General features: G+C 43.0%; 2 protein-coding genes across 6 annotated transcripts; one reads left to right on the top strand and one right to left on the bottom strand.

Moving 5' to 3' along the window:
- Positions 1 to 11025: 11025 nt before the first annotated feature.
- On the top strand, positions 11026 to 13994 carry LOC104612403 (uncharacterized). Of its 5 annotated transcripts, XM_088895054.1 has the most exons (3): positions 11191 to 12373; positions 12641 to 12763; positions 12851 to 13994. In XM_088895054.1, exons 1-3 carry the CDS (start codon positions 11371 to 11373, stop codon positions 13711 to 13713), a joined length of 1989 nt encoding a protein of 662 aa, XP_088751180.1. In that variant the 5' UTR covers positions 11191 to 11370; the 3' UTR covers positions 13714 to 13994. The 5 variants fall into 5 exon arrangements, with proteins under 5 accessions (XP_088751179.1, XP_010278103.1, XP_088751180.1 ...); XM_088895053.1 differs by having other exon boundaries at positions 11026 to 13480; positions 13581 to 13994; XM_010279801.3 differs by having other exon boundaries at positions 11034 to 12373; positions 12641 to 13994.
- A 2362-nt stretch (positions 13995 to 16356) lies between these two features.
- Positions 16357 to 24339, bottom strand: LOC104612458 (uncharacterized). The gene is made up of 4 exons (XM_088899455.1): positions 22355 to 24339; positions 21774 to 21853; positions 21508 to 21582; positions 16357 to 18566 (listed from the first exon to the last, which is right to left on the bottom strand). Exons 1-4 carry the CDS (start codon positions 24189 to 24191, stop codon positions 16578 to 16580), a joined length of 3981 nt encoding a protein of 1326 aa, XP_088755581.1. The 5' UTR covers positions 24192 to 24339; the 3' UTR covers positions 16357 to 16577.
- Between the last annotated feature and the right edge of the window lie 2431 nt (positions 24340 to 26770).

The raw sequence follows: 26770 nt of genomic DNA, 5'->3' as shown, positions 1-26770 counted from the left end.
GATAACCAGGACGACGATGCTCCCACGAGCTCGAGGGGAGCCTGGGAGCAGATCCTGGAGGCTCAGGAGGCCTTTGGTGATGTAGCATCTACTTCTAGGGGGAGGGAGCCTGATACTTTTGGCCCTTCCTCCATGATAGCGGAGAGACTCAGGTCTCAAATCCCCTACTTTTGCCTCCCTGGGGACCTGGTCTACAGCCTCCCTACTGGCAACTTCCCTTGGGAGCATGGTCCCAATGACATAGTAATCTTCCAAGAACAGCTCGAGGCTGGTTTGCGTCTCCCCCCGCACCCCTTGATAGTGGAGGTGCTAAATCATTTTAACGTCACCATTGATCAGCTTCATCCCAACGCCATTCGAAACATGGTTGGGACTATATATTTGTGTTACGAGTACTGTCTTCCCTTGAACCTTGATATTTTTGCCTCTATCTTTTGTATAAAGAATGATGCTCCTGGGGTCCCCCCGGAGAGGCGCTTTTACTACCTCTCTCCCCATCGCGGCTATAAGCTCTTGTACGAGCTGCCGAATAAGATTCCCACCTGGAAGCGAGATTACTTTGTGGTCCGCAACCCTGAGGGGTGGCCCTTCCCAACTTCTTGGAGGGGCGCCATCCAGGACCCCGGGGCCGAGTTGGACCCCGAAACTCGGAAAACGATGCTGTCCTGGGCATCGGTAGGCTTCCTCTGCTCGGACTACTTGGCCGAGGAGAAGCTCGTGCAGGCCGGCCTGAGCCCGGGTAGGTTGTCTTTTTAGGTCGCGTGGTTTCTATAACGACATCGTACTCACATTCGCATGCATATATTTCATTCTTACTGAACTAACACTGATGTTCTTTTTGGCAGCCATCATGTCTAGTACCGATTCGCGCCGCCTTCTCTCGAGCAACCAGAGGCGCCAAGCGAAGAGGACGCGCCCCGAGCGGACTCCCCCCTCGGAAGGTACTGAGTTCGGGTCTACCGAGCCGGTTTTATCCTCCTCTACGCCTGAGATTCTGGCACCCCCACCCGAGGGAACTAGTGGGGTTGGTTTCGGAGGGGACAAGCTCCCTCAGCAGGGGGAGGCTCTCTGTAACCCTCTCCAGCCACGCCCTTACCCTCGGTTCCCAGTGGGAAACTGGGAAGGGGTGAATGACTACCTTGTGGCTTGCCGGAGGAGCAGGAAGGCGATTAGTAACGACGAGGTCGCTCACTGGGGGAATATGGAGCCCGGGGACCTCGCCGCGTTCGCCTCCGCCCACTGCATGGTGGTAAGTGAATCCTTTCCTTTTTCATCTCTCATTTTGCTCCCTTTCACTGTCCTCTGATCTTCTCTTCTGTTGGCAGGTGAATTCCGCCATCCATGCCATGGTTCTCCAGACGCGCCTCCACCGTGGCGACACCCTCGACCAGTGGGTTGCTAATAAGAAGCTCAAGGGCGAGCTCGACCGGATCCGGGGTGAGCTCCCTCACACTTGCAAGGGGAGAGAGTCTCAAGAGCTGCTCGTCCATGACCAGGAGGCTCAAATTGCTCGGCTTTCTGAAGAGAGCGCGCGTTACAGGGAGGAGTCATCGAGGGTGGCGGCGGAGAGGGAGCTCCTCAGGCAGCAGGTGCGGGACTTGGAGTCCACTCTTCTAGATCGAACTCGAAACTTTGATCAGATGGTGGAGGCTGAATGAGAGAAAGCGGTCTGGGATTTTAGAGACTCCCAGGAGTACCATGACCTCTAGGTGGAATATGGTTCGAGTTCGTACCGCTGTAGGTTTAAGCTCTGCCGGTGGCTGGTTCGGAAAAAGTTCTCCGGGCTCAACCTTGACGGCATCACTATGAAGGGTTTGTTTCCTAAGACGGCGGACCAAGCAGAGGAAGAGGAGCCTGACTCCCTAGAGGATGAGGATGCGGAGGCGGAGGCGGATCCCTGAGGCGGTGTTTCTCTGGACTTCTAGTGGCTTTCGGGTGCCATAAACCCGGTCTTTCAAAGGTTTTGGTGGGGCGGTTGTGCCCTGTGATAGTCAAACTTTCCCGAGCAGTTTAGCTCGGTTATTGCACTGTCATTTTTTTTTTAAATGATAATGAAAGTTCTCCCTTTTTTCTTCCAAGTATAATGTGCTCTCTTTATCTTTACCAAGGCGATCTCAACACCCAAGCTATTAGAGCTACATACCCGAAGTAGGACTCCTCGATAATCGTTGTCTCGAACTGTTCCTTAAATCATTTAAGGCATCTCTATGGTGCACGACAAAGTGATTACCATGTGTGCCCGAACTATATGCTCGTTGGTTATTCTCTAGTTCGATCATCGTACTAGAACGAGCTATGCATGGCGGGGTTTAAGCCTGAGCTGTTTACGCTTCTCATACTTTACCTTCATCACCGACATGGCTAAGTCTTTCTTGATGTCGAGGTGTTGGTCATCTCGGCACTTGGAATTCGCCCATGTCATGGAGGCGACTGGGTCTTATTGCGCCGAGGTCGTGTTAGCTCGGCATTTTCGCCCTTAGGCTCTGGGAGTGGCTCGTGGCCTCCTTAGTTGTTACAGATAGTATTGTCTTAAGTTGACAATATCCATGCCCGAGGTACTTGTTTCCCTTCAAGGGTCTCGAGCTCGTACGTTCCTTCCCTGAGTACTCGTTTCACTCAGTAAGGTCCTTCCCAGTTAGACCCAAGTTTGCCTGCGCCGAGCTCAGAAACCATAACCTTACGAAGAACCAGGTCGCCAACGCGGAGGTTCCATTTCTTGACCCTGGCGTTATAGTACCGAGCTACTCTCTGCTGGTAGGTTGCAGTCTTGATGTACGCGAGGTCCCTTACTTCGTTGAGTAGATCGAGGTTGGTACGGGGATCATCTTCATTCGTCTGATCGTTGTATGCTTCTAGTCGCAGCGTAGGGACTTCAATCTCTGCGGGGATAACTGCTTCGGTGCCGTAGGTGAGGTTGAAGGGTGTTTCTCCTGTGGCAGTCTTCTCCGTGGTCCGGTAGGCCCATAGGACGCTAGGTAACTCATCTACCCACAACCCTTTAGCCCGGTCCAGCCGTGCCTTCAGTCCGCGGAGGATGGCTCTTTTTGTGACTTCTGCTTGACCGTTTGCTTGACGGTGTGCGACTGAAGTAAAATTCTTTCGGATTCCCATGTCTTGGCACCAGTCTTGGAATTTGATGTTCTCGAACTGCTTGCCGTTGTCAGAAATCAATACCCGAGGTAGCCCGAAGTGGCACACGATGTTCTTCCAAAAGAAGTTTTGGACGTTCCGAGCTATGATCGTTACAAGGGGTTCAACTTCTACCCACTTGGTGAAGTAGTCCACTGCTACTACTAAGAACTTCCTCCCACCCATTGCTGGCGGGAATGGCCCGAGAAGATCGATGCCCCATTGTGCGAAGGGCCACGGGCTGGTGAGATACTTGAGATCGGCGGCAGGTTGGTGGTGAATATTGGCGTGCTTTTGGCATTTGTCGCATTTTTTAACGTGTTCAATGGCATCTACCTTCATTGTTGGCCAATAATACCCCTGTCGAAGTGCCTTCTGGGCGAGGTTCCTGCCCCCCAAGTGTCCGCCGCACAATCCTTCATGAGTGTCACGGAGTACGAGCTCGTTTTCGGTAGGTCGCAAGCAACGCAGGTAGGGGAGCGTGTAAGATCTCCGGTATAGCCGTTCGTCTATCATGACATATTTGGCTGCCTAGCACTGCACCCTTCTGGCTGCATTGCGATCTGCAGGGAGGGTCCCGTGTAGCAAGAAGCTCGCGAGCGGGTCATTCCAACTTGGCTCTGCTTGAACGACGGGAGTGACGTCCTCTGCCCCCCTGAGAATGCTAGGCCGAGGCAAGTCCTCTATGTATACGGTTCTCATGGTGATGTCGCGGGCGCTAGCTAATCTGGACAGGGCGTCGACCTCAGTGTTCTCCGACTTTGGGATTTGCCTGATAAAGTGTGACTGGAAGTTGAGCAGGGCTTCTCTGACTTTGGCTAAGTAGGCTATCATGGTTGGCTCGTGAGCTTCGTACTCACCGGTGACCTGGTTGACCACGAGCTGGGAGTCGCTACAGATAACGATATACTTTGCTTTTACTACTCTGGCTAGAGCTAGTCCAGCTATCAACGCCTCGTACTTCGCTTCATTGTTAGATGTCGCGAATTCGAAGCGTAGCGCGTACTCCAGTTTCGTGCCACTTGGGCCGTGCAGAACTATTCCGGCTCCGCTGCCCTGTTGGTTTGAGGAGCCATCTACGTGAAGGATCCAGGGCTCATCATCCCAGCTCGCGCTTGGCCGAACTAGGAGAGATGCCACACTGGCTGCTACCTCATGGGGTTCGGACTCGACCGGCCTAGGAGCCTCAGGCTCACCCGAGCTGGGAGCCTCGTGCTCAACTAGCCTGGGGACTTCGGAGCTGAATGTGCATTCGGCTATGAAATCTGCTAAGGCTTGGGCCTTAATGGTAGTTCATGGCTTGTATTGGAGGTCGTACTCGCTAAGCTCAATGGCCCACTTCGTCAACCGAGTAGAGACCTCGGGCTTAAGTAAGACTTGCCTCAGAGGCTTGTCGGTGAGAACGATAACAGTGTGAGCCTGGAAGTACGGGCGAAGCTTCTGAGCTGCAATTACCAATGCTTATGCCAGCTTTTCTATGTCTGGGTATCTCGTCTCTGCTCCCTACAATACTTTACTGACATAATAGATGGGTCGTTGAACCCGATCTACTTCTTTTATTAGTACCGAACTGACCACTTCGTCGATTGCCGAGAGGTATAGTTCTAAAATATCGCCCTCCTCTAGCCGGGTTAAGATCAACACACTAGCGAGGTATTTCTTGAGCTCGTCAAATGCGAGCTGACAATCTTGGGTCCATTCGAACCCTTTGCTTTTGATTGCCTTAAAGAATGGCAGACAGCGGTCCTCCGATTTGGACATGAAGTGGCTCAGGGTGGCTATGCGACCATTCAACCTCTGAACCTCCAACTTCCAGGGTGGTCTCATATCTAAGATGGCCTTAACTTTGTCCGGGTTGGCCTCAATGCCACACCGGTTAACGATGTATCCTAGGAACTTGCCCGAGGTCACACCGAATACACACTTGTTTGGGTTCAGTCTCATATTCAACTTACGCAAAATTTCAAAAACAGAATGTAAGTCTTGTATTAATTCATGTGAAAATTGAGTTTTGACGACCATGTCGTCTACATAGCATTCTACTTTTCTGCCAATTAGTGGCGCAAACAACTTATTTACAAGCCTTCGAAAGGTTGCCTCTGTGTTTTTCAACCCGAAGGGCATAACCTTGTAACAGTATAGACCGAACTCCGTGATGAAGGCAGTCTTTTTTTCGTCCACCGGGTCCATCTTGATTTGGTTATAGCCCGAATAGGCGTCCAAGAAACTTAGCAACTTGTGCCCTGAGGTCGCGTCCACCAAGCGGTCAATTCTTGGGAGTGGGAAGCAGTCTTCTGGGCAAGCCCGGTTTAGGTCGGTGTAGTCGACGCACATGCACCACTTGTCGTTGGCCTTCTTTACCAAGAGGGGGTTGGCTACCCAACTAGGGTAGTGGACTTCTCTTATGAAGTCAGCTGTGAGGAGCTTCTCGACCTCCTTGTCGACCGCTTTCCACTGCTCCGGGGCTAGGTTGCGTTTCTTCTGTCTAACGGGCCTAACTACAGGATCAGTATTCAGCTTGTGAGTCATAAGGTCGGGGTCTATACCGGGCATCTCTGCCGCGGACCATGCAAAAATATCTAAATTTTGAAGTAAGAAGTTTACCAGTTCGGATCGTAGAGGTTCCTGAACGGAAGCACCGATCTGAACCGTCCGAGCTGGATCAGCCGTTGAGGTCGAGACTGCGACTGTTTCTTCCGTGGGCACGGCTCATTTTTTGCCTAGCTCCGTAGGTCGCTCCAGTTCGAGGTCGTCGGCCACCTTGGTCTTTCCCTTCAGGGCGGCGACATAGCACTTGTGGGACTCGAGCTGGTTGCCCCGCACTACCCCCACACCGAAGTCTATTGGGAACTTCATAGCCAAATGATAGGTGGAAACCACCGCCCGCAGGACATAGGTGATCGGCCGGCCTATTATGGCATTGTATGGGGAGGGGGTCGCGACCACCAGGAAGTCGTTTTTGAATCTAACTATGCAAGTTCAGGTGCCGACTTCCACAGGTACTGTTATTTTCCCAAGGGGCTGAACTTCTTCTCCGCTGAAGCCCACCAAAGGAGTGTTCGCAAACTTCAGGTCGCTTCTCTGCAACTGAAGCTGGTCGAACGTAGCTGTGAAGAGGATGTCGGCCGAGATGCCCGATTCAACGAGTACGCGCCTGACCTCGAAGTCGTTGATTCTCTGCTTTATTACGAACGCGTCATCGTGGGGGTAGTGGACCCCTCGCGCATCATCTTCTGTGAAGAAAATTGGCTCTTCTGTCCTCGGTCGCTTTGGAGGATTTTGTTCTTCCCGGGTGGCCTCACGAACTGACGTTTGAGCTGCTGCTGAAGTACAACCCGCGATGATCGAACCTCCCACTATCATGTGGATGGTCCCCCGAACCGACCTCTCTTCCGGAGGCTGCCTATGTGGCTGTTCGGCCGGCCTGCCGCTGGACTCGGGAGCATCCTTACCGTGCTTCTCTTGCCGACCTGCTTTATTATTACTATTATTATTTTGTACAAAGTTCCTCAAATATGCACGACGAATGAGCTCCTCTATCTCGTCGCGGAGGTTTTTACAATTTTTAGTGCTGTGACCGTGATCTCTGTGAAAACTACAGTACAAATTCTTATTTCTCTCATTGGGATTTCCCCTCAAACGGGGTGGCCACTTCACATACGGGGCATCCTTGATCGCCATTAGGATTTCAGCCCACTTCGTTCAGTGGGGTGTAATTAGTTCAGTCCGCTACAGGAGCTCGGAACGACTGACCCGGCTTTGCCCCCCGAGCTGCATCCTTTTTCTTTCGGCTGTCCCCTTGACTGGGAGGCTCTCCTTCCCTCTTCCTCTTTTCGGGCGTGCCCTAGCCCTTCTGGTTGATTTCCTCTTCGGTGGCTATGAACCTATCCGCGAGCTTAAGAAATTCGGTTATGGTCGCTGGTTGGTTGACGACCATGTGCCATTTGAACTCCTTATGCGTCACGCCTTTCTTGGCTGCTGCGAGGCGCACGGCGGGGTCCAGGCACGGTATCTGCATGCACGCATCGTTGAACCGCTTGATATAACTTTGAATGGGTTCTCCCTCTCTCTGCACTATGCTGAGGAGACTCTCTTCAGTTCGCAAACACCGTTTGCTAGTGACGAAGTGGGACGTGAAGGCTTGCGCAAACTCCGCCCAACTTTTTACCGATCCAAGTGTCAGGTTCCGGTACTATGTACAGGCTGCTCCTCTAAAAGTAGTGGAGAAGGCCACACACATGCACGACTCGCTGGCTCATGCCAGGTGCATCTGCGACTAGAAGGCATCTACGTGGTCATTTGTGTCGAACGACCCATCATACTTGTCAAGAGGGGGGAGCTTAAAGTCTTTAGGCATTGGGACTGCCAGTAGCTCGGGAGATAGGGGGATTGAACTGAAAGGATGGGAGCCTTGACTTCGCCGAGCTTGCTTCTTTGCCTCTGAGCTCGGACAGGTCGTGGGTGGCAGACCGGCGAGCTCGGTGGCGGCGTCTCTGTTTCTTGGCGGGCTCGGAATTTGTGCTGCTCACCTCTGTGCTGTCCAGGATGGTGTGTGTAGGAAGTAGTTCGGGCCGCTGGTGATGACTGCGGACAGAGGGATCCTGCTTAGAGCCTACGGCCAGAATCTTGAACCGGTTCTCTAAGAACGGGGTATCGGGCTTGGAGGGCTGATGCGATGTGGACTCGGCGAGCTGGGGTCCTTTCGACCTGACCGCCCGTGGCGAGGCCGGTCTTTCCTGTCTGCCGTGGGAGGAGGCCTGGCTCCTTGGAGGGTTCTGGGGAGCCTTTCCTTGGCGAGAAAGGTGCTCCTCTTGACGATGGGACCTAGCCCGCTGTGAGGCTGGGCACCGAGGAGGGAGCTGCAATTCCTGAAGCTGAGGCTGAGGCAACTGGGGAAATTGCTGCTGATACTGGTACTGGGAGACCTGGTGTAGCACCTGTTGTTGATAGAGTTGAAACTGTTGTTGCAGTTGAGCCTGCATGGCCTGCATGCACTTCACCAAATCTTCCAGTTGGTTCGGGCAGGCCACTGGGGGCACAACCAAGGGTTCAGTGAAGGTTGTTTCGACTGTAGTAGGGAGTGGAGCAACGACGGGTGCCCCTGTAAGAGGCATGTTCAAACTAGGGATCCCGTCCGCTGAGAGGGGGACGGTGAACTGTCCGATGCAGACAGTAGGAAGTTGGGGCTGTTCCCTAGAGTTATCCATCTCCATGCTTCGTCCGATGTTGCTAGAGGAAGCCATGAGTATTGAATTTTTGAAGAGTAAAGAGATGTGAAAGTTTAGAGAAAGGCTTTTCGAAACGTTTCCCACAGACGGCGCCAAATGATGTAGCGCGATCCGGTCACTCCTAGCTGGCACTCACGTGGCTCCTGGAAGGTACCTGAGATGAAGAAGAAGAAGAGTCCCCGGGGAGTTTACCCGGTGGGGATACTCCGATGCTTCTTAAGTTAGTACTCTGTAGGAGAAGCAAAAAGGAGGCGAGGGCTAAGAGTGCAGATAGCGCGTTCTCACTATACTCGAGAGGTTAGAGGTGTCAAGAAAAAGTTTCTCTCCTGCTCTGAGGGCTTTTATAGGGGCACTTACGTCAGGTCGGGCATAACCGCCACTGGGCTCCTGCCACAGCCGTTACCTGCCTGGGTTGCGCAGGTGGCCGTTGTGGCGTACGTCTCGCCCGGGTGAGTGACACGTCTCCAAAGTGGTAGGCACGCCTTTGCCTGCTGAGAGACGTGGACGCAAACTGCCGAAAGGACTGGGATTGCGCCGTCTGTAAGGGATATGGCACAGTCTGACCAGTACGGCCTGTCAGTCAGAAGCTTCCTGAGGAGCGCTCATGCGGCTCATTCGCGAGCTATTGTGTAGCGAGCTTGGAACACTCCAGGATTATCCTTAGTAGAATTGCTCCTTGGGATGACTTGTCTGCTTGGGAGCTCGGACGAGCTAATAACTTTAGCTCGAGCTAAAGTTGCCTCGGAGTATCTCTTCAAAGGTAGCTTGGGGAACCCGGAGCTCGCATTGTGGCGAGCTTCTCCTTTTGTGAGCTACAATGTAGCAAGCTGCTTTATGGGCCCGTCACTTGGTCTTACCAGGCTACCACGCTGAGCTGTCACTCGTGCTGAGTCAGTGTCCATGTGTCACCATTTCATAGGTTGGGTCAAATCGTCCTCCATCAAATATTATATTTAGAAAATTAATCAAATTATAAATCATTCAAATAAATAAGAAAAAGATTACCTTGGGGATTAAAAGATTTTAAATAACTAAATAAGAACTTCTCGAAGTAAACTGATGGAACTATAATAGAGGGGGTATTTATCACTAAAGCTCAATTTAAAAGTAGAAATACAAATATGTAGAATGCAAAACCTTATATTTTGTATGTAGTTATATTGTAGAAGCCTAAGTGAAAGTTCAAGAGGATATTTATCCCAAATTAAAGTATGGGGTAATTGTCACTAACCCCATTGTAAAGGGGAGTCTATGTGGTAAATTGAAAGTACATAAGTAATTAATTATAGATGAGCCACAATAGGAAATCGGATCTGCTCCTAACACAATGTGCCTTACACCGACCATGTTTCAGCCATACATTGAGAACATCAATCATGAATAAAAATTTACGGTATCAGCATGGCTGAAATGTACTATAAGGTTAGTGTAAGATGCATTATATAATGAGTTTGACCAATCAAAACCTATCTATGAATTTTAATAAATAATATCTGATTTGCTACCATATTTATGATTCTAGTTTATTGGTAAGTTGTTTTTCGGAAATCATATCTTTTTTATAACATAGTCGAACCCTTCCTATAAATATTAAAGCCTCCCCTATTTTTCAGAAAGGACTTAAACCTCCCCCATTGATGATTTCATTAGACAAATATTACCCTCTTTTAACCAACTGTTATGAATCGTTTACATGTGGCATAATGTGCGGTCTGGCATTATTTCAAAATCCCAATTATACCCTTGATCAAAATTCCCAAATGATTCGGTTGATCCCTTTTCTCTCTTCGTAATTTTTTCTACCCACCCCTCTTTCTCCCTCATCAGATGGATGTTCGTTCGGCCACAACTGCAAAATATAGCAGACCTCATCAACAACAAATCTGAAGGTCCAGAGTTCAGTATGCGTTGAGCAGCATTCATTGACAAGAAATACTGCCATTTTTTGAGGATTAAGCCCTTACTTTGTACAACGAATAGATATGAGCTTTTGGACATTGAATCATGCTTGGAAGTTTGAGATTCGTAACGTAGCCCAGTGAAAGCTGTAAATCGGATGGCTTTGTACAATGGAATCCTCAAAGATCGTAGTAAAAATTCTTGGGTTTAGTCTGAGATTGTAGTTTTTGTTTACTCTTTCATGTCTCTCTCTCTCTCTCAGTCAAAAGGAAGGCCCTATTTTGACTCATCTTCCTGCTCTTTCTTTTTCTCTCTCAATACGTTACCTTTTCAAAGTAAAATCAATATAGTCCTCAGGAAATAGAACCCTGTCTCCTCTGTATCATTGCATTCAACAACAGTTAGTACAACACATCCTCCATATTCCAATGAGTTTCCTGATCAAAAATTCATTTTCTGGTCACATCTATGTTATTTCTTTGAAAAGACACACCTGTGCTGAAATATACAGAAAAATTGAAAACAAAAGGAACTTATCAGTGGATCAAGCACCGAATGCTCAAACGGTTCTCATTAATTAGAAACCGAGTCTCATGGTCTCTCCATATTCACAAACCAACAATAAAAATAAGCACAAAATGAACTTCACACTTTATGTTTCACCTTGTTTAGAAAAAGCCCTTCGCATCTCCCTTTCGCTAATGTCAGGATTCAATATTCAAGATCTACAAGAAAGGCTTTGAGCACAAATCAAAGGTGAATGGTGAGACGGAATTATTTTTATTAGTTACGTGAACATTTTTGAATTGGCTTTTCACATGTTTTGAAAATTTAAAGAATGTTTAAGGGTAAAGAAGTCTTTTTATTGGTCCCACGAAATATGACGGTGTGTTCTTCTGCCATGGGAGGTTTAAGTCCTTAAAAGAAAATGAGGGGAGGTTTTAGTATTTAGAAGAAACCTCAGGGGAGGTTTAAATCTTTTACCCAAAAAAAGCAAGAGCATGAGCTACTCTGTCTCTGTAGTCTGTAAATTTGGTATCACTGTTGATACCAAAATTATCGGCCGTCCGTCGTGGTGGGGTTTGCTATGGTTTCTTCGTGTCCGACGTAAACAATGACAAGAAGGGAAAGCATCATACTACATATTTGCTCCGGTGAGTCCAGTATTAACGGTTTTCTTCTTCCAGTTCGAATTCTTTCTACTGTTACTAGTAGCTATCTTTATCTACAATCTTTTTCTATCAGCAATATTTCTAGTAGCTTAGCTCCTGATATATCGAGTCATACTCAGTTCGAGAATCTAGTGAAAATTAAGTGTAAATCAGGATCCATTAGCCTTGATGATGCAATGGGTTTCTTCAATCGCATGATTCAAATGCGACCCACGCCTTCGGTTTTTGCTTTTAATCATATATTAGCGGCCATCGCCAAGATGAAACAGTACCCCTCTGTGCTCTCTCTGTATAAGAAGATGGGCTACTGTCAAATCCAACCTGATGCATGTACGCTCAATATCTTAGTTAATTGTTTCTGTCACTTGAATCGGGTGGACTTCGGCTTCTCCGTCTTCGGGAACATCTTGAAACGTGGGTATGGGCCAGGTTTTGTAATAATAAATACTCTGATCAAGGGGCTAGTGATGGAGGATAAAGTAGTGGAGGCCATGGAGATGATAAAGAAAATAGAGGACAATGGATACGCATGTGATGAAGTTACCTATGGGATAATAGTTAATGGACTCTGCAAAACAGGACGAACTAGCGTGGCTCTTAAGTTGCTTAGGAAGATGGAAGGAAAGGAGAATTTCAAGGTTGATGCTATAACATATAACACGATCATTGATGGTCTCTGCAAGGACAGACTAGCGGATGAAGGTCTTCAGCTTTTCTCAGAAATGATTGCTAAAGGAATTCTGCCAAATGTCATAACTTACAACTGTCTAATTCATGGCCTGTGCAATTTAGACCTGTGGGAAGAAGCTGGGAAAATTTTCAAAGACATGATGGATCGTGGGATCTCACCAAATACAAGAACCTTTAACATCTTAATAAAGGCTCATTGCAAGAAAGGGGATATCAAAGAAGCAGGAGCACTAATGAAGGTCATGATTCAAAGAGGTCAGAAACCTAATGTCATCACTTACACTTGTTTAGTTCATGGCTTGTGCAATTCTGACCAGTTGGAAGAAGCTACAATGTTGTTTAGTGAAATGGTTGAGCAGGGAATCTCGCCAGATGTTATTATATTTACCACGATGGTGGATGCTCTGTGCAAAGAGGGGATGATTAACAAAGCATATCAACTGTTAGACGTTATGATTCAAAGAGGTATTAGACCTGATAATGTTACTTATAATTCTTTGATTCATGGATTGTGCAGTGCAGGTCAATGGAAAGAAGCTACAAGAATATTAAATGAAATGGTCGGGCAGGGAGTCTCGCCTAATGTTGTTACCTTTAACGTGCTGATAGATGGTCTTTGCAAAGAAGGGATGACTAGAAAAGCATGTGAGCTATTAGACATAATGATCCAAAGAAGTGTTAAGCCTAATAGATTCACTTACAATTCTCTAATTCATGGTTTATGCAATTCAGGTCAACGGAAAGAAGCTGTGAGGTTACTAAATGAAATGGTTCTACAAGGAACCTTGCCAGATGTAGTTACTTTTAACACACTAGTTGATGATCTTTCCAAGGAAGGGATGGCTAGAGAAGCATATGAGCTATTAGAACTAATGATTCAAAGAGGTGAAAAACCCAATACAACCACATACAATGCATTGATGGATGGATACTGCTTGCAAGGACAAATGGAGGAGGCAAGGGAAGTCTTTGTTTCAATGTGTAATAGGGGTTGCCAGCCTGATGTAGTTACGTACAATATTTTAATCAATGGGCATTGCAAGAATCGAAAGATAGATGAAGGCATGAAGATTTTCAGAGAAATGACCCTCAGGGGAGTGATGCCAAACACTACTACTTATAACTCTCTTATAGCTGGGTTATGCCATGCAGGAAGAATTGTGTCTGCACAAGAACTCTTCAGTGAGATGCAGGTTTGTGGGCAGAACCCGTGTTTATATACATATTCAATATTAATGGATGGATTGTGCAATAACAACTGTCTTGTTGAAGCAATAAAGTTATTTCATGAGATGGAAACTAAGGGGTTGATTCCTGACATTGTTATTTACACCATTCTTATTAATGGATTATGCAAAGCTGGTAAGCTTGAAGATGCAAGAGAACTTTTTGGTACTATCACTTCCAAAGGGTTAGAACCTAATGTTAAGACGTATAATACAATGATTAATGGCTTTTGTAGAGAAGGTCTTTTCAAGGAAGCGGAGGATTTATTATTGAAAATGGAAAGAAGTGGTTATGCACCAGATGATGTCACTTTGAACACTATGGTTCGAGGCTTTATCCGAGTGAATGAAACGAGTAAGACATTATAGCTTCTTGATTACATGGTTGAGAGAAGTTAAAAACCCAATGTACATAGCACAACTATGACAGTTGATTGCAAGGTAACAACTGGCTGGTGCTGGTTGTAGTGGAGACTTGGGATTGAATCCCTCCTCCACCAGGGTTGGGGAATGGGCTACCCCTCCCCCGACAATGTATAATTTGAGATATTCTGTAAATATTTTCCTAATGACAAAACCATGGGATGTGTCCGAGCTATGTTGGTAAGCACCAATTCTGATCCGTTATTTTTAATTTCCTTTCACTTTTATATCCTTCATAATTTGCTCAATTCGTAGTTGTCACTGCTGGCATGTGCTCAAAGCCCATCTCTATATCCATACTCTATATGAATCCATATTGATGGATGACTTGTGCGACAAGTTTGTCAGAGACATTAAAAATTTTAAATGTTTCATGAGATGAACTCATTCATGAATGTGCAAAGGAACTTCTGAGTACCATCTCTACCAAAGGGTTAGAACCTAGTGTTTAGACATGTAGTGCAACAATAAATGTCCCACACAAAGAAGGTTTGTGAAGGAAACCTAAAATTCAATGCTAAAAATTAAAGAGAAGGATTATGCAGAAAACAGTATTTTCAATATTTTTTGGACATAAAAATTTCTTTGAAAAAAGGCTGCAAATGTGTATTGAAATTTGTGTTTAGTCTCAAAATGGATGCAAAGCTTGCTTCCAAGATATGGATACAAACTTTGCACCGTCACATGATTGATGTAAATAAGCCAATGACTTGAAAACATTTTCTATTGGATTTTTTTTATTCTTATTGTTATTTCACTTGTCCAAACAAATGCTGGGAAACTGCAACCACATTTGCTCCCTGTAACAAACAAACAAGATGAGTACAAAATTAATGCATGGATTAACCAGATTTGAACTCTAGGTTTTCACACCCATTTGCATTTAATGTAATACATCAGTGTTTTGCACCACAAACAAACACAGTCTAAGGAGTGAAAAAGGCAATAATGCTCCTTCACATTATGCTTGAGAGAGTTTCTCACCTGATGCATATACCACAATTATCATTAGTTAATCTACTGACTGTTGATGACCAGACTCTAGAGATAGTGGAAACTTGAAATAGCCAATTTGTGTTTTCCTAATGACAATGGAGATAGTGATGTGGCTGATGTTTAGTTGGTGATCACAAATTCTAATCTTGCTGTCATTTCAGTTGTCCAAACAAAGGATTGGGAAAATGTACCCACATTTTCTCCCTACAACAAATAAACGAGTGCAAACGCCAAATCATGGCTGAACCAGATTTGCACTCATGGTTTTCACACCCATTTGCATTTACTACGGTATATCAGTGTTTTGCATCACAACAAACATAGACAAAGGAGTGGAAAAGGCAATAATGCACCTTCATATTATGCTTGCTAGAGTTTCTCACCTGATGCATGTACTACAACTATGATAGTCCAACCGACTGTAGATGCTTGGATGGTGGAAACTGAAAACTTGAAATATTCCGTTTGTGTTTTCCTAATATATAATGATGTGATTGATGCTTAGTTGGTGATCACAAATTCTGATCTTTCCTTTTCTGAGTTGTTCTGATAATCATTCTAGTCATTCTCGGGGCAATGTATTAGGGATTCTTATGGATGTGTTAGGTAGTATTAAGGATCATTATGGATGTGTTTGGTGAAAAATATATCTTGTCACATCTTATGTGCATCACATTGACTAGAAAAAGAGTACTCATCATTGATATGTCAAATTTGACATTTGAGGTAGAAACAACAATTTGTATTGATCAACCAATTGGTAACAAGCAAAACCTATATCAACACGAAACTCATTGCCAACATGACACGTCCATAATTGAGTCATTGCCATGTGGATGACTACATTGACTGGATACCTTTCCTTCTAATTTAATCAAGGGCAAATTTCTAAAAACCCAATATTACCCTCTTATGTTCGAAAATTCTGGAGCTGCTCTGAGATCTCCCACCTCTCTCCGTCGACCGCTCAATCCAGCATTTTAGGGGTTGCAGGGGTTTCAAGGTCCAATGTAATGGCATGGCCTTAGTGAAGAAGGTCATGAGATGGACCATCAGAAATAGAGGTGGTTTAATACAATAGTTAAACAGTAGGGGTATAATTAGTCAATTAGCTAAACCATAAGGGTATTTTAAGATATTTGCCCTTTAATCAATATATTGTTGATCAGTGCCGTTTAGTGCACATATGTATATATGCGATTATAGATGGCCATTCATCACATTTCTAATTCATTGTCAGAGAGCCACCCACAGGGGCCCAAATAAGAAAATGAACTACCAGTCGATGGAGAAGTTTCATAATTGGACATTAGGAATTGCAACATCATGTCCAGATCCACAATAACTTATGCAAGTCATTTTACAAAAGTATATTCTGCTAGTGTTGCATGGGCACCCCACCTTTGGGGGGAACATGTGAATCAATGCATATTTATTGAACACAGCCACAATGTAAATCGGATGGATTTATGGAAATGCCTGCCATGCTGACTCTCCAAAATTATGAATCCTCACTTTGAACACCTCTGTATTACGGCAGTCCAGGGCAATTCAGATTTTGAGTTCTGCACCATTTTATGTGAAGATACGAAAATGTTGTTCAAAACTTTGCATTTCAATGAGAAACTCCAAACTGTCCCTATCTCATAGAGAACCAAAGAACATATATGTTAAAATTGTGGATTTCATCATGATAGACATAATAAACATTTTAACTAGTCCTTTGTCACTCAGTTTTTCCATTCTGCTTTTCTTTTTGTCCATTTAGAAAAAAGAAGAAAATGCAACGCATTTCCGGACAGTCACCATCTGAATCATGCTGATAATCGGTTTGCTAACATCTGTACAATGGAAGTATTTGGTGAGAACCCCCTCTCAACCATTTTATGAAGTAGCTGCATTGCTTTCTGGGTCTCTTTCTTTTGAAGAAATACATGGACTATAGTATTGAAGGTGGTCTGATCAGGTGGGCAACTCTTCTCCTCCATGTCAATAAGCATTTTACTAGCTTCATCCAACAGCCCTTCTTTACAGAGCCCATCAATCATTATATTGTATGTTCTAGCTTTAGCCTCCAATCCCAATTCAAATAAGCTGTAAAATATTTTCCTTGCAGCCTCAAATTCACCACATTTGCACAAGCCACTAATAAGGATGTTATAAGTTATTATACCAGGTTTTAATTGAGAGCTTTTAATCTCATCAAATAAAGCAACTGCCTCAGCGGGACAATGGCTCTTGAATAGCCCATTCAACATCGTATTGTATGTAACGAGATCAGGACATATGCCTTGATCTTTCATCTCAGTGAAGAACTTTTGAGCAGACACAAGTTTGCCCACCTTGCAGAACCCACTTATAAGAGTGCAGTAAGTAAAAACATTAGGCATCAATCCTTTTTGACTCATTTCTTTGAAAACCTGCATGGCATCATTCATCCGCCTTTTCTTGCAATAGCCATTGATCAAGATATTGTAAGTTCTGACATTTGGGTTACATCTTCCACTCAAAGATGTGAAGACTTCTTTTGCCTCATCCATTTGACCGACTAAACAGTACCCATCAATCAAAGAATTGTATGTGACTATATCAGGCTCCAAACCTCTTTGGATCATTACATCTAACAGTTCGTGTGCGTCTCTGGTCATCCCTTCTTTGCAGAAACCATCCACCAATATACTTGATGTAAACACATCTGGTGAGATCTGTCGTTCCATCATTTCACTGAACAATCTTTTGGCTTCTTTCCACTGTCCTGAATTGAATAGCCCACGAATCAAAGAGTTGTAAGTAAAAACATTCGGTTCCCCATATTGATGCATTGCTTTTTCTAACAAGGAAACTGCTTCTACAGTCCTTCCTTCTTTGCAAAGACCATCAACTAGTGTCTCAAAGGCTACGCCATCTGGGGTGATTCCCTGATTCACCATCTCATTCAAAAAGTCTGCAACTAATTTCCACTGGCCAGTATTGCAAAGTGTACGAATCACAGAAGTGTACACGACAACATCTAGTGAGATGCCTTTCTCGATCATTTCGGACAAGAGTTCTCTTGCTTTTTCTACCAGTCCCTCTCTGCAGAAACCGTCGATGATTGTAGCATACATAACTAAGTTAGGTTCATATCCATCCTTCTGTCCCACTCGTCTGAGCAATTCGAGAGCCTCACCAGTGTTTCCGGTCTTGCAAAGCCCATTGAGTATCACCCCGTAGGTGATCTCAGTACATGGATACCCCTCCTCCGCTATTTTATTAAACAATTCCATTGCAGGGCCAATTTCATGCTTGGCAAAAAGGCCCTTGATGAGAGTGTTAAATGTTGCAATATTTGGCTCATGCCCACGTTTCATGATGCTTCCCAGGACAGAGAGACCGTAATCCACGCGATTCAAGTGGCAGAAACAATTGATTAGGATGGTGAGCGTATAAACATTGGGCCGGAGTGGCAACGAATTCATCTCTTTGTACAAAGAAATAACAGTTGAATAATGTTTCAGTCTTGCAAGTTCTCTCAGAACTTGATTGAAAGACCATATTGATGGCAAGGGTTGCATTCGGACCATCCTATCAAATAAACCCAATGCTTCCTCAGGAGTAATGGAGCCAGACGTGCACCTCTTTCTCAGAAAACCTTCCGACAACTTGTTCGAGTTTTGTTTTTCAACAGTTTTAGTAGTAGGAATAACATTGACAGTAGAGGAAAAGTGAGACAGAGTTGCGCGAAGCGCAGATATAGAACAAAGAGGTCGGAGGAAAAGCTTAGCCATTTGGTTCTGATGAACAGCATGAGCAGCGAAGCAGCACTAAGAACGTCTTCTCCTACACAATCAAATACCGGGAGGCCGAAGTGTTGCTTCTTGTGAGGAACTCGTCGCAGGCCTGCTGCCTGGGTGACGTTGGGACTTGTGAGACGAGACCAGTCCGTTGGAAGAAGCTCGAGCTAAATAGGGCTGGGGATGTGATGCCATGAGCGGGAATTATTGCTGGATCCCCGGTAGGAAACGCACCTTCGAGCATCAGATATCGAATGGGCTACTTGAAGTCCTTCACTGCTAAGTCGGTCCCTCCCTATTGTACAAAATCTTCTTCCCAGCAATATGAACAAAAAAAAAACGACAAATAGAGAGTATTCTACTTCCCACAAAACGGTTATTATGGCTAGGGGTGAGTTCGAGTCGAATCCAATCGAATAGTATGAGGTTCGAACTTGGCTCGCTAAGGTTGTATAAGGTTCGAGTCAAAAATTCATAACCTTGAGCTTTGTTTGAGTCGAATTCGATCTGAGAAAAAATATTTTATAAAAATAAAAAATTATATATAAAAATTATTTTTATTTAATATTTAAAAAATTAAGAATTATAATATTTTTATTATATATATTATTTTCTATAATTTTATTATATATATATATATATATTCAAACTCGAGCTCGGTTGAAATAGAGTCTAGCCGAGCTCGAACAGCTTGTGAAAAACTCGGCTCGTTGACACCCCTAATTATGGCTCACTCAAAATAAGTTCATATACCTCAATAATTGAGCATGGAGGTTTTGAATGCCTTTGACGTCTCTAAAATCACATAAATTTCTTGTACGGTATTAATTAAACCATATTAAACAATATGACACTAACTTCATAAATTTTGATAGTTTATTACACCAACAATATCACGCCAAGTCCATAATCCTTGATAGTTTGTTGTCTTTCTTGCTTACAACAAGCCCCTGTACTCCAATATATTGTACATGAAGGCTTTGATTGTCTTCGAAGATCTCTGAAATGAATAAAGGATATATGACTTGCCAAAAACCTTCTTTTCTACCACCGTCCTTCAAGTTTTCTTCCACTGCCCACTCTAAATTCTATTTAGTTTTCTACCCATTGAGATGCTCTCTTCATTGTTCTTCATCTCCAAAACACAGAGAAAAAAGACAAAAAATAGAGATGACTTGTCGAAAAATGCTTTTTTTTTCAGTATTTTTGTTTAAAAAAATGAGTACGAGAGTATTAACCCACCTCCTGTTACTTTTACATGTTTCCCCAAAAGAGCAACATGTTACAACGCAGATGAAAGTTCAGCTCGCGTTGTGCATATACCCGTTTGGGACTTGAGAGGGAGCCCAGATCTGCTCCTCACAAAAACGCGCCTCATTATGACCTCACAGTCTGTCCTGGCTGAACGTCGGAAACATCTCCTATACATTCATGGGAGATTCCTAATACACGGTGGGATGTGGTTATGAGGTCGGTGTGTAACGCGCTCTGTGAGAAGCATATCCCAATGGTTGAACTGAAAATCCAGCTAAGCTGGTTCGTTTGGGACTTGACAGGGCTTCAACGCAGCGGCTTCTGGCTTTGCAAGGTGGGCCCAATATGGAAAATATAGAAGCCATATATGGCGAAAAAAACGGAAAGCCATATTTGGTGATGACAGCCATCAAGAACGCTTCTTTGAAGGTTTTATTCTCTTAACAGGATTTTCAAGTTCAGCTGGTACCCCAGAAGTGCAAATTCTGCTGCCCACGCTGCTTCTGCTTTGGGGCTAAAAAGTAGCTTTCAGGCAGCCCCTCTAATGCTATCTGAACTTTTGTGCGCTGGTTCTGATCCTCGTGCTTCTAGTAGCTAGTTGCTTGGTTTTTGTCTCTTCTAGTTTCTTTTCTAGTTGCCACTGTTAGTGGTGTTCCTGTTTTTCTGTAGTCGTTCTCTTTTCCATGTTGGAATGAACTTCCTGTTTTCCAAAAAAAACACTAAATTTATCTAAAGTAAACGATTCTCTGTGAGCATAGTTGCTTATCAAAGCGGCTCATTCAGTGCAGCTAAATCAAAGCTGAAGCCCCCGGAAAAGAATTCGGCCTCACACCAACTTCACAGTGCAGTGCAGTCGTGCATTAGGAACATCTTCCCATGAATGATAACATCAAATATAAGAGATGTTCTCAAAGCACGGATGCCATGCGCTGAGGTTGGTGTGAGGCATGCTAATGAGCACATGTCACACTATGTCAGTGCTGTCTGTGCTCATGAACTTCAGTTATTCCCAGTTCCAACATGCTCTGCTGTTATGCTCTTTCGCCAAACATCACCAGTTCCAATCATGGAGCACATCTCAGTACCTGTCAAAATATATCTTCCCCAGTCCAACCTCCTATATTAACATAAATAATGAATGATGCATATATAGAACACTATTCTGCTACTGTAGAAGTTATCAATACATAAATCTTTGTTAGTCTAGTCAAGCTAACAAGTAACAATAGATCTGAAACCATTGACCATTATCAGACCAAGCAAGTACTAAATTGCCTCTCGACAAGGAATTATCAAGATTAATATTTCATCAAGGTTTTAAAAACTGACCTGGAACTGGAACCATTCTGGCCACCGGTTTCCGGGTCAACGGTCAACCATCTGGTTTGAACAGACAGCCCATTCCAATGAAAAAAATAAAAATATCCAAAACCATTGAATGGATCGATGGTTTGACTGCCCGGGTCAGCGGGTCGCTGACCAATTCAACAGTTTTTGGCCAGGGATCAGATTTGGGGTAAAATGAAACCAGCTGCCTGGATGGTTCCCAGGCCGAATGGTCCAACCATCCGGGTTAACAGCAGTTCAAAAACATTATTATTTCATATTGGTAGAGCTTTAGGTAGGCATAGTTGAGTTGAGTTGAGTTGAGTTGAGAGGTCATGGATTAAGCATTACTATTTGAGATTATCAAAACAGCTGCACCACCCAAACAAACCTCATTACTCCAGTCCCCAGAAGGAGAGGAATCCTCATCATTCTCGTCTAGCAGCAATGCAGTTCCAGAAAGGCACTTGCATGGCCATGAATTTTTTAATATTCTAGTAGACATTTGGACTTGGATGTCAAACTAATCATGTATCCATTGTTTCTACAGACTGGTCAACACCTGATACTTTAGCATACATTAAAATATAGTTCAGAACTCAGACAAGTCATACAGGAATATCTTCTGTAGCATTGTTTTTTTCTAATGAAGATCACCTTGCTTATGGAAGACTGTAGCATGGAACCTAAACAACCATAGGCAACAAGAAGAATGACCATAAGAGTGAATGGCAAAGCTGCAACAGCAAGTACAACCAAGTAAATTTACAGGTCACAAGATTCTGGAACAGGATATCAAGTAATGTAGCATGCAACTTAATGGATAGGTTGAGAAATGTCATCATATATGTGATTTTCCCACCTAAGATGATACACTGTATTATGACTTATTCTCTTCGATATAAAGATTGAGAAATGCCATCATATATGAATGCTTTGTATACCTCTATCTCTATGGTTGTTGTTTTCAGAGATTAGAAAAATCCACTTTGTGGAAAAAAAAGCCAAAGGTTAGGTTTGCATCCAGCCACCCCTCTCAAGAACGCAAATTGACAGCTTAGCATCCAAAAACAATTCTCCACATATGAATGGTTTTACCTAGTCTTCAGGCGTTATATTGAGACTCTTGCAAAGGCTGCACCTTTATCAATTTCAAGATATAAAATATGACCCTCAGAGAGATGAGTAGCTACACTCTGCGCAGAATGTTAACTTGGGTTTAGTTCATTTCCTTGTCCTTGGCAAGAACTTCTGGAGCATTTCTACATATCCACGATCTATGCCATCCACTTCAAGCAAGTTCACTATTAGTGATGTAATGTGTGAACTTGGTGAGAAACCCTTCTCAATCATTTCATTCAGAAGCTGCGTTGCTCTATGGGTCTCATTCTTCTCAAGAAAAGCCCCTACTATAATATTAAATGTGGATTCATCTGGCAGATAACCCTTCTCTTTCATTTCCAAGAACAATTCCTCTGCTTCTTTCAGCAATCCTTCTTTACAAAGGCCTTTAATCATTACATTGTATGTTATAGTATTAGGTGTCAATTCTTTGGAAAATATGTTGTGAAAATGTTCCTTGGCATCTTTAAACTTACCAGCTCCAAACATACCATCGATAATGATGTTGTGAGTTCTAACATCAGGTAGTACTGTGCTTCCTTCCATCAGATGGAGCAGCTTCATTGCCTCATCGAGATGATTGTTCTTGCACATACCATCCAACAAAATGTTATAAGTGGATATCTCTAGATTATGACCATCATCCTGCAACTTGTTAAAGAGCTCTTGTGCATCTGTAATTCTCCCAACTAAGCACAACCCATTGATGAGAGTATTGTAAGTAATAATTGTGGGCTTCAATCCATGGCGATGCATGTCTTCTAGGAGCATCATGGCCTCATCTATCTTCTTAATCTTGCAAAACCCATTGATCAACACACTGTAGGTAACTGTATCAGCCTCATGCCCTCTATTCACCATGGAATCGAAGACTCCTATAGCAACATCCATTTGCCCTTGCAAACAGTATCCATCCATTAGTGAACTGTATGTGATTGTATTAGGCTCCTTATCTCTTTCAATCATTAATTCTAACAGGGAGTGTGCTTCTTTGACCTTCCCTTCTTTGCAAAGAGCATCAACAAGAATGCTAAAGGTCACTACATCTGGTTGAATTCCATGAGCCATCATGTCGTTACAAAATCTCGAAGCTTCTTCCCATCGGCCTAAATTGCATAAACCCTGAATTAGAGAACTGTAGGTGATAACATTTGGTAACATGCCTTTATCAATCATTTCCAAAAGCAGTTCAATCCCCTCATCTACTAATCTGTCTTTGCACAGACTATCAATAATTGTACTATACATGTTTACATTCGGCCTGCATTTCCCCTTTTCTTCCATCTCCCTGAGCAACCCAAGAGCCATTCCTGTGTTCCCTGTTTTGCACAACCCATCAATTATTGTACCATACGTGACTTCACAACATGGGTATCCCTTCTCTACTACCTGGTTGAACAATTCCAACGCTCCATCAATTCTATGCTCCACACATAGCCCCCTTATCAGAGTGTTGAAAGTTACAACACTTGGTTCAAAACCGCGTTTGAGAATGTTCCCCAGAAGACTGAAGCCGAGATCCACCCGTTTCAAGTGACAGAAACAATTAATTACTGTGTTAAATGTACAAACATCACAACGGATTCCCATTGAACCCATTTCCTTATACAAGGAAACCACAGTGTAATGATGCTTCATTCTAGCTATTACCCCTAATATCTGGTTAAAAGGGAAAATTGATGGCAAGGGCTTCATTCGAACCATTTGATGGAACAAACCAAGGCACTCTTCAAGACTCGTTGCATCCGACTTACATCGGTTTCTGATGGAAACTTCGAATTTGCCTCTATCAGGAAAATCAACACTACACTCGCTTGTAGAGTGAGTCCGAGTTACTCCATGTAGATCCGTGGAGCGACGAATAACAGTGGATAGAAAGGAGGTGCCGCTTTGAGTTGAAGTATCTCTTCTTGGTTTTGGAACTGCAGTTGCGGCGGCTCTTCTAAGCGCCATAGTAGAAGCTAACTGTGTTTCTTTGCGTTAAATAATGAGTCAACGACCATAGACTCTCGTAACGATTAATGACTACCAACCTCCAAGTGACCACTCCGACCTCTGGATTTTTTTAGGAAATATACAAAGAGTTCTTGTGGGTAGGAAATCCGAGCTGCCTAGCTGGTCGGAAAACATGTATACGACCGAGTGCATTTTAAAAGGATAAAATACGAAAACCTCCCTTGAAGTTTTTGACAATCATAAAAACATCCCCTATAGTTTTACTTTAACAAAATCTTTCCCTATTTTTGAAAAAATCGATAAATATCTTCCTTTTGTCAATGACCAAGACAGAAAATACCTCCCTTTTGTCAATGACCAAGACAGAAAACATTAAACCCATGATCATTTTTTTAAAATACATATTTTATCCTTTTAAAATTAATTTACATTGTTTTTACTAAAATACCCCTTGTCTACATATTATACTCTTTGCCCTCTTTCGTTATTCCAGGTTCAACTTTTTCTGTTTAAAGAGGAGCAACTCAAGAGGAACAAACCCAGGAGGAAAGAATGCACAAGGGTTTTACCAGTATTTTAATGAACAAGGTTTCAATCAGGTGGGTTCTCTATTTTCATTTTAACGCACAAGGGTTTTACCAGAATATTTTTAACAATATTCTTTAAATGAGTCACTCAATTGTCCTAGTGCAACTATCTTAATCCTTTCTACTTCATGCGATGGGTTTGGCAAAAATTGATATACATGGTTTAAAAGAGAAATGGGTTTGAGGATTGAGAGAGAAAAAAAAAAAAACAAGAGAAAGAAAAAAGGAAGAGAATGGGGTAAAACTTAAATTTTATATAAAAATTTCAAGAAAATAAATGAATTTTCATGATAAAGATAATTAACTGTAGAATTTGACAACCTCTTTATTTATTAGTTAACAGAATAACCATTTCTAGTGGTCACAACCTCGGTTTTGACTCATTTAACTGTGAGACCAAACAGATTATTGAAGAAATTACCCTGCTGCCACATGCTGAAGATGTTTGTTTAATGAAGGTGTCTTGTTTGGAAGATCATGATTATGGGTGCTATGAAGAATTCGGTTAGTCTTTCCATGGTGAAGTTGGAAAGAATCAACGAAGTGCGGAGACCGTTAGTGAGAATTTTGATCAAGAGTATTGTGAAATTAGTGTAGGTAGCATGGTTCATACACCTGAAACTTTTTTCTCTTTCTTGTTGCAATTAATAACCTAGGCTCCATGGAAGATGGTTCTAATAGATGACCTAGATTTGGTTTTCTTTCGATTCTTTTAAGTGTTTTCTAAGTACTAATTGACTATAATCTTTTTCATTTCATAGTGTTTTTTGGATGCTAATTGAGCTAATTTACATTTTCTTTCAGTTGTTTCTTACTACTATTGACTATATACATTAGTGAGGAGATTATAAATTATAATTTTAGTTCAATATCCCTAGTTCCTCTCAAATACCCATAAACAGCTTGGCTTGATGAATTCCATGAATCTTCTCAACCAAACAACCACCAATTGCTAGGTGAAAAATGCAAATAAGATCAACAAAAATAAGTTCCAATGTCATATATATGTTGAAGATTCTGATCCGACAAGAGAAAACAATGCACAGATATATAGTTTGATTGAATAAGTGTATTTGGAGCCAAGTGAAGAGTATATTGCTATTATGGAAACAACTATAAATCAACAAAAATAACATGATTTTACTACTATGGAAATTGAATTTGTTTTCAAAAATGATTTGTTTTGTACCTCTCTATCAACCCATACAAAGTTAATGTTTTGTTACTTTATCAGACCTAACAAAAAAATACACAAAATTATTCCTATTGCGGTTCTTTCTCAATTCATTTAGATTGATGTCAACCTATTGTTCCTTTATTAGTCCAAACAAGCAAGTGTTCAAAATGGTTGCGAATAGTGTAGTGCTTGACTGCTTGGCTGCTCTTGTCCTTACAAATTATCAACTTGATGATGGACTTGGGGTCTCATGAATCTAAAATACAATGACACCTATTGAGGTTGTACATGTTCCTGTAATCAATATAAAGTCTTAAATAACCAAATTTGTTCAAATATGTAAGAGGAAATTGAGGTTTGATTGCAGTAATATAATAGTATGTGCAACTTGAGATGAAAAACCATTTATAAATTTATTGGTTTAATACCTATAAAATAACATTTTGTCCTGTAACTTGGTGTTGAGTTTGGGGCCTCATGGCTTTGTTAGACCCTCTCTCACCATTATTTACTCTTTCCACCTATAAATAAATACCCAATTATCATTGAGGAAAACAATCAATTGAAAGTAAAATTAATGCACCTCATTACTTGTATATTAATAGGACCTACAAATTATGTGATTGTGCAGATGGCCCACTCCCACATGCTGAACCAGAATTGCTTCCTCTGTTTCTTGGTGTTGACCCTTGACAACCTCTAACATTGTATTCATATATTTTGCATCTAGAACATTTAACTCTTCTATCTTAAAATAAATGTTTCCTTGTTGATGGCTCTTTATCCGATGCCTTTATTCTAGCAAATCTTGG

This window comes from Nelumbo nucifera, chromosome 1 (assembly GCF_055504915.1).
Source record: "Nelumbo nucifera cultivar China Antique chromosome 1, China Antique-T2T, whole genome shotgun sequence".
Classification (NCBI taxonomy): Eukaryota; Viridiplantae; Streptophyta; class Magnoliopsida; order Proteales; family Nelumbonaceae; genus Nelumbo; species Nelumbo nucifera.
This window is presented reverse-complemented; position numbering and strand designations above follow the sequence as displayed.